This window comes from Saimiri boliviensis, chromosome 1, assembly GCF_048565385.1.
Source record: "Saimiri boliviensis isolate mSaiBol1 chromosome 1, mSaiBol1.pri, whole genome shotgun sequence".
Classification (NCBI taxonomy): Eukaryota; Metazoa; Chordata; class Mammalia; order Primates; family Cebidae; genus Saimiri; species Saimiri boliviensis.
In genome coordinates, this window is record NC_133449.1 from 264150919 (window position 1) to 264163668 (window position 12750).

The 12750-nt window shown below is 45.5% G+C and overlaps 1 protein-coding gene across 2 annotated transcripts in view; it reads right to left on the reverse strand.

Moving 5' to 3' along the window:
• Positions 1-12750, reverse strand: part of EGFLAM (EGF like, fibronectin type III and laminin G domains) — a 230142-nt gene that overhangs the window by 124203 nt on the left and 93189 nt on the right. For both annotated transcript variants that reach the window (XM_074386512.1, XM_074386510.1), the window contains exons 4-5: positions 7214-7331; positions 5893-6028 (exon numbers count right to left, since the gene is read on the reverse strand). In XM_074386512.1, the coding sequence (XP_074242613.1) occupies positions 5893-6028; positions 7214-7331 (254 nt within the window). The remainder of the gene's footprint in view (positions 1-5892; positions 6029-7213; positions 7332-12750) is intronic.

Sequence of the window (12750 nt, forward strand, 5' to 3'; positions counted from 1 at the left end):
TAAGCATTGCTGCCCACAAAGAAATTTTTAGTGTCACTTTAGAAAAGAAATATTCTCCTTCACCTCAAACACATGGCTTTTGTGTTTTAAAAAAGCAAGTAAAAGGGTTTAAAACACTGCAAAATATGTTGCAGCCTGAAGGCTTACTCAGAACTTGCCTCTTTAGATCTTTTCTACACTGCTTAAAAAATAGAAATCTCTGGCTACAAAGAAAGCTGACAAATAGCCCTCAGACTGGCTTTGGGAGAGATCACGAAGACTGCCGCCATTGAAAGGCTTTTATTCTGCCTGAGCCTGAGACCAAGCTCGTAGTTACTGAGAACGCCTCCAGGGTGCTCACACCAGAGGTGTCCTCTATTTTGGGGGTAGTAGATGCTGGATGAAGAACAAAAATCTGCTTGGTCCTAAGCCCCTGACTCAAGAGATCATCATAAATGCATAAAGTCTACTTGAAATATCATCAAAGCTGGCAAATAAGTAGTCAATGCTCCCACACCCTGGTCTCACAGTTTCTCAGGTTAATCTTTTATTAAGCAGGGGTCTCACTCTCTTGCCCGGGCTGGAATACAGTGGCACAGTTACAGCTCACTGTAGCCTAAAACTCCCAGGCCCAGGTGGTCCTCCTGCCTCAGCCTCCTGAGTAGCTAGGGTTTCAAATGTGAGCCACTGTGCCTGGCTTAGTTGACTATTTAAAAAAAAAAATTGTTAGACTATCTCCTAACAATGTCTTTACAGCAAATAAGAGCAACTGATGCAGACGTGCCTAAGACAGAGAGAGGACTGGAACCTTACCCTCCAGTGACAGAATTTAAACAAGAACTTCACATTAAGATATCTGAATCTGAGGATAACTTCTGGGGATAAACCACTTTCTACAATTTCCTAGCCTTGGCCTGCCGAAGTCCTGCCTCTTAGACGTATAATGACAAGGACTTTTTGGCTCACACAGAAACCTGTCACGTGTGTTTCTGTACACAGGAAGTAGAAAAAGGAATTCACTATTTAATATTAAATGGACCTCTCTGAGGAAAATAAAATAACTGAAGACCCCCCAAAGCCTTTCATCCTTTCATATCAGCTTAGTCTCTTCTGACGGCTAGAACAAACACCATAACTAGGTAACTTAGGAACAACAGAAAGCTATTGCTCACAGTTCTGGAGGCCAGGAAGTCCAAGATCAAAGTGCCAGCAGATCCAGCACCTGGTGAGGGTCTGCCTTCTTTTCTTTTTGCTCTTTGAGACAGGGTCTCACTCTGATGCCCAGGTTAGAGTTCAGTAACATGATCATGGCTCACTGCAGCCTTGATCTCCCAAGCTCAAGTGATCCTTCTGCCTCGGCCTCCTAACTGGGACTACGGTGTGCGATACCACACCTGGCTAATTTTTGTACGTTGCCCAGGCTGAGAGTCTCCTTTCTGGTTCATAGATGGCATCTTATCACTGTGTTCTTACATGGTGAAAGGGGTGAGAGACCTCCCCAGGCCCTTTTTATAAGGGCACTAGTCCTATTCATGAGGGCTCTTTCCTCATGACCTAACCACATCCCAAAGGCCTCATCCTAATCCCATCACCTTGAGAGTTCAAATTTAACATATGAGTATTGTGGCGGATATAAATATTCAGACCATACATAGCACACACAAACTGCAGTTTCAGCGTTAGAGCCCAGGAAAGCTCTCTCTGAACATATATTCTCAGGCACTCACCTACAATGGCTTAGGCTCCGAGGTGTTTACAAATGGATTCATTTTGCAGCCCAACATTAAATGCTGCAAGAAGCTGTGGAGGCTTCCTTTCAGGAAGACATCAAACAGTGGCCTAAGAGGAGGTTTCTCATTTCCTCAGCCAGCAGGACTCTGCGCAGGCTGGGTCTAAGCTTCCATCTCTGAAGATGGGTCACAAACATGAAAGGACATGGGGATTCATAAAAAAGCACTGAGCCGCAAGTCAGGAGAATTCAGTTCTAATTTTATTCTGTCCCCAACTAGTCATTTTATCTTGGCAAAGCAACTTACGCAATGCAGTCTCAATTACTTCTCTTGTGAAAGGGAGATAGTGGTATGGTGGGATAGAAACAGACACCCATTGAATGTCTACATGTACAGATGCTTTGCGAGGACTAAGAGCAATAGCTCTGCAATCAGGGTCACATTTGCTTGGTATTTCAGGTGAGGAAATAGGAGTTCTGAGAAAAGATGACTGAAGTTATATATTCTGGAAGAGATAAAGGCCAATTTCCTAGCACAGGGGATGTAACAAGTGACTGGGCTTTCTCATATTACCTACCATGTTCCATTTGGAATTCAACGACATGCAAGAATTCTAAATTTGAAGCTAACCTTCCAGACACTGTGAAGGTATTTTGTCAAGGTAAACAGATAAATATATATTAACAGTTAGTTGGAATGGCATATAAGTTTAAAATATACATCAGAGGCTGGGTGCAGTGGCTCATGCCTGCAATCCCAGAACTTTAGGAGGCTGAGGTGGGTGGATCACCTGAGGTCAGGAGTTTGAGATCAGCCTGGCCAACATGGTGAAACCCTGTCTCCACTAAAAATACAAAAGTTAGCCAGGCATGGTGGCGGGTGCCTGTAATCCCAGATACCTGGGAGGCTGAGACAGGAGAATCGGTTGAACTCGGGAGGCAGAGGTTGCAGTGAGCCAAGATTATGCTGTTGCACTCCAGCCTAGATGACAAGAGCAAAACTCTGTGTGTGCATGCATGCACGCACAGACACACACACACACACACACACACACACACACACACACACCCCTTGAGCCCCTTAGATATTAGAGAGCTCTGAACGTTAAAATGCATTTTAATCAGTTTATACTTGTATATAACACCCACATACATCTTAAACTTTTGTAGGTTTTTGACATCAACACAGCTTCTTCTTACGCAAAGTTCTTTCTCTTTCTCATATTTTGAAGAATATCACTTGATCCTCCTAACCACACACCGTAAGGCTGGAAGAAGTCATCACCCACGTTTTACAGATAAGGAGATGGTAGCCAACAGCTCTGGGGCCATGTCACCTCCCCTTGTCCCACCTCTGATTTCAGCAGCAGCTGTGGCATGGACAGTTCTTGGAAGGCTGACTAGTCTCCTGTGGCCAGCACATCACCTCTGGCACACACTGCTCCTGTCACTCCTCACCTCTCTAGATTCCCCCCTTCACCATGAAACATGTAGGAGTTATACCCTCAGGGGCAATGCGCAAAGGACAGAGGAGGAAGAAGCCACTGGATACACGTCTCCTGTCTTTTTAATGGGAAGTGTGAGAAGAATTCTGTGGGTTTCAGAGAGATCTCAATGGAATCAAGACCCCAGTGACGACCCTGCTACCTCTAGCAGTGATTTCACTAACATACCATTATATATATCCTGCTTTCCTGTCTCATTCTCCCCACACTCTCATTCCCACATCCAAATAAACCGCTTGCACCCAAGTCTTTATCTCTGGCTGTCTTTTGAGGGGACCCCTCACTATGAGAGGCATCAAGGCTCACGAGGGGAAGTAAGCTGTGCTGGGCCACATGGCTGGCATTAGAGAAGGCAGCACTCTTTCCCAGTTCTTCTGTCTGAATCCAGTGACTCTCTTTCATCTTTTACTTTCAGGTGTGCATGCAAGGTTAAGAAATGACCATTCCACCTTTTGCTAGTATATAGACATAGAGAAACTTTCAAAAATATGTGTTTGAACAAAAAAGTAATAAATAATGCTTACCTTTGGTCATGGTTACACAGATTATCTCCTAGGCTACCATCAAATCATTAAAAACTGTGCTTTATTTTTTGAGACAGTCTCATTCTAAATGGGGTTGGAGTGTAGTGGCGTAACCTTGGCTCACTGCAATCTCCACCTCCCTGGTTTAAGCTATTCTCTTGCTTCAGCCTTTCAGGTAGGTGGTGGGATTACAGATGCCTGCCACCATGCCTGGCTAATTTTTGTATTTTTAGTAGAGATGGGGTTTCGCCATGTTGGTCAGGCTGGTCTCAAACTGACCTAAGGTGACCCACCCACCTTGGCTTCCCAAAATGCTGAGATTACAGGCGTGAGCCACCATGCCCAGCCAAAACTGTACATTTTGCAAAAATTTAAAGTATTACATCTTACTTTGCTGGTGTTGTCTAATTTATTTGTGTAAGTAAATTATAAATATTAAGTTTTACCCTAAGTTTTACAGACAAGAAAGCTGAAGTTTTAGGATTTTCAGTGTAGCACATTTAACGAGTATTGGAACCAGGATTAGAATCTTTTTTATTTTAGGTATATTCCAGGCTTTGCCTGCAAAATCTGTTCAATGGCACGGACATAGATTATCTTCAATGCAAAGCATTTTTCTGGGGCTTTGCAGTGGGCATTATAAAAAACAATTCTTAGAATCTGTTCCTCTCTTTTCCAGTAAATTTACCACAATTTTCCTTTCAGGATGCAATCATCTTGAACACTGAATCCACATACTCCAGGTTTGAGTGAAGAAACAGTTGTTAATTCCAGAGCTCGGAATACGACCAGTGCCTGACCAATCCATGAATTCTCCCCACCCGGGCCACAGTGACTGGGGCAGAGGATGGAAAGGGACCTCAGCCTGGACAATTAGAATAAAAATTGAGACTCTGCTGGGTCCATGGAGAAAGCCACCCTCCTTCCTAGGGAGCTAGGCTGGTCTTGACTGAAGGTCTCGACTGCCTGGTGTCCATTTTGCCACCACCTGGGAAAAGCCCATCTGAATATGAAGCCACTAAAGCAGAGAGATGCTTGGAGTCAGACTGCTGAACTGACACGGATCTAGCCTTCCCTGAATTTAGATTTGCTGATGGACTTTACAGTTACCGGAGCTGACACATTACTGCCTCATCTTCTCCTTTCAAGCTTCTGACACTTGCAATTTAACAAGTCCTGTGTGAAACACTGTACTCAAGCATTAAAGAGATTCAGTGCAGTACCTCACCCCTGAAGAAACAAATATGTGCTTTCCATCACCAAGAAATAGGCTAGGAAGTCAAGACACAGAAGCAGAGCTAATCAAATCTTGGGAGAATCCTTTGTCCTAGCTTCAGAGAGCCTTAGGAATGAGGTGCTGAGCCAGTCTCTTTATGAATGCAGAAAGCAGCAAGGCTCAGACAAGCCCTACCGCCTGTACTGTAGAGAATCCCAACTCCACAAACATTGTTTTCAGACTCACTCACCAGCCACTGCTTCCATTAAAATCAAATGGCAACTAGAGTTCAGAGGAAATACCTTAGCTTGGGAATTCTTTTTCTTGACCTTTGTTTTCTTTCTCTCTTTCTTTAAAATTACATAGCAGCACTGAATTGAGAATCAGTGTTTTAATATCTGGAAAAATTTCCAATCACTCTCTACCCTCTGCTAAGCTGAATAATAAGAAATGGAGAGGTAGATGAAAGAAAAACGTTGAAATCAAACCAAGACACTTGTCCCATGGCAATATGGATGTGAAAGAAACAATGGGTTGTCCTTGTTTTTAAAATGGTTCCCCTGCTCCTGAGAAATGGCATCATCGAATATTTACTTTCATATATGTTTCAAAGCCAGGAGGGCAAGGTTCATGCTTGAAATGTCGTCGGACCTATCAGAAATGGTACCTCTGGAGTTTTCAGAGCCTAGAACAGTCTCTGCCTGTGCTGGGGAAATGGAGAAGAGGTATGTGATACAGACAGATTTACCGGGTGACCCACCAACAAAGAGGTGTGGGGATCATTACTGCCCCAAGTAGATACACGGGCCTCCAAGGCTGTGTTGGCTCTTAAATATACAGGCGGTAGAGATCTGGATGTGACTCTTCCCATCTTCTTATATCAGGCTAGGAATTCTGAGGTCTACACATTTGGCTTTTGAATGTGACATGCAGACTTACCTGATGAATTCCACAGAGTAGTACTGAATAGGGGTGCCTCCTTCACTTGCTCCAGGTTTCCAGGACAGGGCCACCTCAGAATCGGAAACCACAATGACGTGTGGCTGCTGGGGAGCTGCTGGAGGCAGGCAGTAATCTAGGTGGGAAGGCAAACACAACTATATTAGGCTGGTGGTCTCAGCCACCGGAGAGGTTTAATGTGATACACAAACAGCACAAGTACTCCCTATACCCAAAATATCTCTGTTCAGAACAGCCTCAAAACCCAAACCAAACAAATACAAAAACATAATCACAACTTGATCACCGTGTAAGGTTTGAGTCAATGAGAGCTGGTCTTCCCTTCTCCCCACTGCCCCTCTGACTGCAAATCCAATTAATTATATCCCAGCCATTGACCCTGGGACACACGGAGTAAGTTCCCCAGAAAATCTTCTATCACATTTTCAACTTCTAATAGCCTTCCATCACTGTTTGCATTGTCAGAACTGATATTTACCGTCAAGGAAAATTAAATGCTTAGAATCACTGCCGCTTACATTCATTCTTTTCTCTGCGTGTTTTATCCCTGACAATCAGAATGCATGGTAATGGTAGGTCATTTGAGAAATGCCCTCCTATATAAAAATGTAGGAGTCACCCATGATCCCATCACCTCAAGTAACAGCTGTTTCTGATCATGTCCAGACTCACGCATTTCCCAGCCTTTGTTCACACTTCTCCATCTGCCTGGGAGACTTTTCCTGTCTTTTCTTCCTAGCAAAATCCTGTGCATTTCTTGCAACTCAGGCTAAAGGTAGGACTCTTTCTGAAAGCCCCCCTGAGCCTGGGCCAGAGGAAGTGCGCCCCCGTGTGCTCCGCAGCGTGCTGTGCAGTTCTTAGAAGTGCTGCTGTCACTCATTCGCCATTGGCCTCTCCTTCAGCAGTGATAGCCACCAATCCACCTTTGTACCCCACTGTCCATCTTGGTGCCACCTCAGTAAACATTAGTTGCAATCTCTTTGCCTGTCAATCTCTGCTCCTACTCCCCTTTCTCACCTTTGTCATTCCTACTTACCTGTCGGATCTCCACTAGCTGTCATCTCTTCAGGGAAGAATTCCTACAGTGCTGAAGCATCTATCACACTCTGTTACTAGACACTAATGAGAAAATGTCTTGACTCACCCCACTAAGTTCTGAGAGGGCAGGGGCTGTGCTTGCTTTTGTTCTCTGATGAATCCCCAGAGCCTAGCACAGTGCTTGGCACATAGCAGGTCTCTATAGATATTTGCTGAATGAAGGATGCATGGATAGCAGCCCACCACCTATTAATGAATTTACCTTTGGACAAAGTGGTGACATGCCGAGGAGAGCTCAGCCGCCCTTTGCCAGCCTGGCTGTAAGCTGCTATGCTCACACGATATTCAGTGCCCGGTTTCAAATCTCCAATCACTTCCTCCTGTCAATGATCAAACAAGATGCCAATAATCAGAAGATTGTTTGGGCAAAATATACGATTTCCATGAGGTTTATATCTCGAGGCCCCTGTGAAATTGCTTGGCAGACAGAATGTTTTGCTTTGTCTAGGACTGACCCAGTTTTAAACTTTGCCAAGAAAAGAATGGCCATGACATATTTCCCAAGACTGGAGGATGACCCTTTATTGAAATCTATCCATGGTCCTAGAACTGGATACATTCACACTAGCAAATGTTACTGTTAACATCAGAATTCTTTCATCAAATTATTAGGCTGCTAGAAGGCAGGTAATGATTCTTCCCTAGGCTGGAGATCCCCAGTTCCTTCTTTCCATTTGCAGATTTCAGATGCTCAGGGAATTGCTGCAGCTGCACACTGAGCTCTTGATGTGTACCTATAAAGTAGGGACTGAAATTTTAGTTCTCAAATTTTTTTTTTTTTTTTTTTGAGACGGAGTTTCACTCTTGTTACCCAGGCTGGAGTGCAATGGCGCGATCTCGGCTCACCGCAACCTCCGCCTCCTGGGTTCAGGCAATTCTCCTGCCTCAGCCTCCTGAGTAGCTGGGATTACAGGCACGCACCACCATGCCCAGCTAATTTTTTTGTATTTTTTTAGTAGAGACGGGGTTTCACCATGTTGACCAGGATGGTCTCGATCTCTCGACCTCGTGATCCACCCGCCTTGGCCTCCCAAAGTGCTGGGATTACAGGCTTGAGCCACCGCGCCCAGCTTAGTTCTCAAATTTTAAACAGCATTAGAACCACCAGGAAGACTTTCTTAAAAGTGTGTGTGTGTGTGTGTGTGTGTGTATACTTCCCCTGCACAAAGGGCCCTGAGCAGGAAGCCCCAGCCAAAGAGGGCTCTCTCCACCTTGAGCTTTGGCAGAAGTGGTACGTCCCCTAAGCTACAGCACTAAGTAGTCACTGGGAGCCTTGGTCCGATCAGTGAGAAGCAGCAACACATTGTAGTGGAAAGGGCACTGGCATTGTAGTCAACCAGTCCTGGGCTTCAATCCTGATTCTGCCACTTATTACTAGCTGTGTGCTTGATATTAAATTCACTAAGCCTAAGTTTCTTCTTCTGTAAAATAGGCATGACATACAGCCATCTTGCCTGATGACAGCATTTGAGATAACGTGTGTCAAGTAGCCAGTATGGAAGATGTGCTCAGGAAATGAGTGGTCGTTATTGTCTTGGGCAGGTGGGAACCTTCCTCTTCTCTGCTTCCACAGGCTCTCTGACTACCCCAGAGGCCAAGCCCTTCCTTTGACACCTTCCTGACCATGCAGACCTGGTGGTCTAACTCTTCTGAAAATTGTGCCACTACTTTAGCACATTTACATTGTATTTATTAAAAACGGTTACTATTGGCCGGGCACGGTGGCTCAAGCCTGTAATCCCAGCACTTTGGGAGGCCAAGGCAAGTGGATCACGAGGTCAAGAGATTGAGACCATCCTGGTCAACATGGTGAAAACCCCGTCTCTATTAAAAATACAAAAAAATTAGCTGGGCATGGTGGCGCGTGCCTGTAATCCCAGCTACTAAGGAGGCTGAGGCAGGAGAATTGCCTGAACCCAGGAGGTGGAGGTTGCAATGAACCAAGATCACGCCATTGCACTCCAGCCTGGGTAACAAGAGCGAAACTCTGTCTCAAAAATAAAATAAAATAAAATAAAATAAAAACGGTTACTATTTCTCTTAAGGGATTATAAGCCACTTGAGAGCAGGGATCATGTTTTATAACTTCTTCACAACCTCCTTTGCAGATGTTTGAACATTCACTGTTGCTGAGAAGAATTAAGGGCATCGCTACAATTTTTTAAAGGATTCAGCAAATAATTGTTGAATACTTAACAGTTCTTAAACCCTGATTACACATTAGAATCACTCGGTGATCTAAACAACTGATGCCTGAGATCCACTCCAGCCACTTAAATCAGAATCTGTGGAGGACAGAACCAGGCATCTGTTTGTGTAAAGCCCTCCAGGTGATTCTAATGTGCAGCCAGGTTTGTGAACCGCTGGTCTAGGGCTCGGCTCACCTCTCATGCCCTGAACTGCCCTGTCTGTTCCCCTTCCTCTCATTGTCCTGATCCCCAGCCTCGCCAGCATCTACCAGATCCTTCTGTATTTACTATGCTCAAGACTCTCCCACCTTAAAAACAAGAATTCCCTACCACACAGGCACCCCAAGCTCCTCTCCTCAGAGGCAACGTCCTTGAAGTTCTCTTTGCTGCCCCAACTACTGTTTACTCCTAAACTTACTCCCACCTGGCCTCTCTCACGACAAATCTATTGAGGTGTTCTTACCAAGGCACTGTATCATCTTTGTAGTGAACCCCGTGGGTGCATCTCAGTCTTTAATGACGCATTGCATCTTTCAGTACCATTGTCCACCCTTGCTTTTTCAGTCTCTTCAAAATCATGACTCTGCTCATCCGTGGTCACCTTCTACGTCTCGTGTTGCTCCTTTCCAATACCCTCCCTGACCCCATTTCTCTGCTACCTCTAAGGACTGGTCTTTCCCAGGAGTTCACCCTGTCACCATCTTCTCTTCTCCCTCAGAGGCTTGCTTGCGTCAACTCATCTACCAGTCCCTTAGCTTCTGGCACCACCTTCAGGGTGACACCTCCCAGCTCTGCACCTCTTGCTCGGGCCTGCCTCTTGGTCTCAGGCAGGGATTTGTGAGTGCCTCTTGAACATCTCTACCCAGCGACTCCCAAGCAAGCCAGGCGCAACATAACCAAAGCTCAGCTAACCACTCCTCCCCCTACTGCCAAAACCAAACCAAACCAAAACAGCCTCTCTGCTTCCCTTCTCTCCCACTCATTACCCAAGGCCAGAATTCTTGATGCTTTCCTCCGAGTTCCCCCTTCAGCCCTCACCACCATCCAGGCAGTTCTCATGCAGCAGACTCCACCTCTTTCATATCACTTGAATATGTTTCTGTCATTTCATCCTTACAGCCCTTGAAGACCAAGTTCTCATAAATATGACAATGGGCTCTGATTCCCCTGCCACTAATGCTGCCCTGCCTGTACCTCCAATCTGGGCTCTACAGTCCTTTGCTAATTATCTTTCTAAATCCCCAATCTGATCACACACTTCACACTTTAAAGCCCCTCAGAAGAGCATGTTTGTGTCCACGTTTCTCCTTCCAGCATCATCCCATACCGTGTCCCCTGCTTACATTCCACATTCCAGTCATACTGAAGAACTTGGCAGGGCTCAAATTTATGCCATTCAATGCCTCTGGGCCTTTGAACCTGCTGCTCCCTCCACATGAAATGCCCTTCTCTCTACTCTTGCCTGGCTCACCCCTACTCATTCTTCATGACTCAGATCAGCTGAGACATTACCTCATCTCTCTGGCCCCGCCCCAGTCTGATTAGGCATCCCTCCTGTATGCTGCCCTGGTGTCCTTGGTACACCTCAATCTGAGCACCACTCACCTTTTCTTTTAATTATCAGTTGATTTGTCACCTTGTTGCCACTCACCTGAAGCCAGTAAGCAAGATCTTTTTCCTCTGGCATCTCAAAGCTTAGCACAGTATTACCAGACATCTAGCAAATGTTCAAGCAACGCTTCTTGATGAATGAATAAATGAACTAATGAATGATGAGAGAAAGAAATCAAGCCAAGATGTCTCATGTAAACAGATGACCTCACCAAGAAGCCAGCTGATACTACTGAGCCCTGCATCTTAACTCAGGGCATCAGTACTCCTGCCCCAGGACCGGGATTAGCACTTCCAGGGACAGGACTGACTCTTGCCCACCTCCCTCCAACACCTCCACCATACCTTTCAGACTTGCTCCCTTCTTCCATTTCCACCTCGGTGCTCAAGTTCTGGCCCTTTGACTCCTTGCCTGGGGCACCTCCAGGAACAGGACTGACTCTCCTGTCCACCTCCTTCCAGTCACTCCCAACATGCCTTTCAGACCTGCTCCCTTCTTCCATTTCTACCTCAGTGCCTGAGTTCCCGCCCCTTTGACTCCCTGCTTGGGTCTTCAGTCTGCCCCTCCCTCCCTCCCACCTCCACTCCATCCTACATGTGGCTTCACAAGGGGTCTTTGCTGCACGTGCGGACCTGCCTTCAGAGCCTCTCTCTGGCTCTGCTTCCTCCCATTCATGCTCCTGAGCTTCACCTTCTGTCTCCAGGTTTCACATCAAGTTTGGTGGTTAAGAGACCCGAGGCAGCAGGTAGATCCCACCTTTGTTCTCACTCCCCTCCCAACTGCCACGCCAGGCTTTCCTCATGGAAGCAGAAACACTTTCAAACCAACACGGTGCTCTCGCAGGCTTTTGCTTTAGGATCCTTTGTTTAGTTGCCTAGGAAATCACTATGCTGGATGAAGTATGGGCGGTGACGTGGTTTCAGAGAGTGTCTGTCGTAGATCTTAGCCAATACCAAACACAGCTACCATTAATTACCAGTGATTTCTCCATTTTAGAAACAAAGGGAAAGAAGGCTATGTGTAGCCTTATTTAGTTCTTCCTTCAGTTCTGTGAGGCAGGTGTAACTCTTATTTTCATTTACAGGGAGAAAACGGAAGCCTTGAAAAGTTCACAATTTGCTCAAGCTTTGGTCAGTGGTAAAACAGGGATCTGAGCCCTTGTCCATTTAACATCAAGGCCCGAGTTCTAACTGGCCAGTAAACATACAAAAAACATTAAATGGGCTGGGTGCGGTGGCTCACTCCTGTAATCCCAGCACTTTGGGAGGCCAACACAGGTGGATCACAAGATCAAGAGCTCAAGATCAGCCTGACCAACATGGTGAAACCCCATCCCTACTAAAAATACAAAAATTAGCCGGGTGTGCTGGCAGGCACCTGTAATCCCAGCTACTTGGGAGGCTGAGGCAGGAGAATTGCTTGAACTCAGGAGGTGGAGGTTGCAGTGAGCCAAGATCACACCTTGGTGACAGAGCAAGACTCTGTCTCAAAAAATAAATAAAATAAAAATAATGTTTAAATCAACAACAAACAATACTTATCACTGAAAACTAGATTATTACTACTTTATGAACATAGAAGTCAATATATCAGAAATTTAAATGTTATTACTGAAAACCACGCAAAATCGTATTTGTAGTTCCATATATAGATTAGATATGGATGATCGGTGCTATCTTCAGCTTGGGTGCATTCTGAAGGGTAGAGGGTGACCTTTCCAGAAGCCAGCTGTCTCCCGTCTGTCTCTTTTCCTGCACTGACATGCCGAGAAGCTGGCATAAAGGTAAAAATCAAGGGGACTGAGCGGTCAGGGCCATGGAAACATGAATTCAGCGACTTCACTGTCACCTCCTCCCCTGACATCTCTCCTTTCAAATGGAATCTTCATTATATTGTGACTTGTGATAACCCTTGCAATTTGTAGTAAAATACCACAAA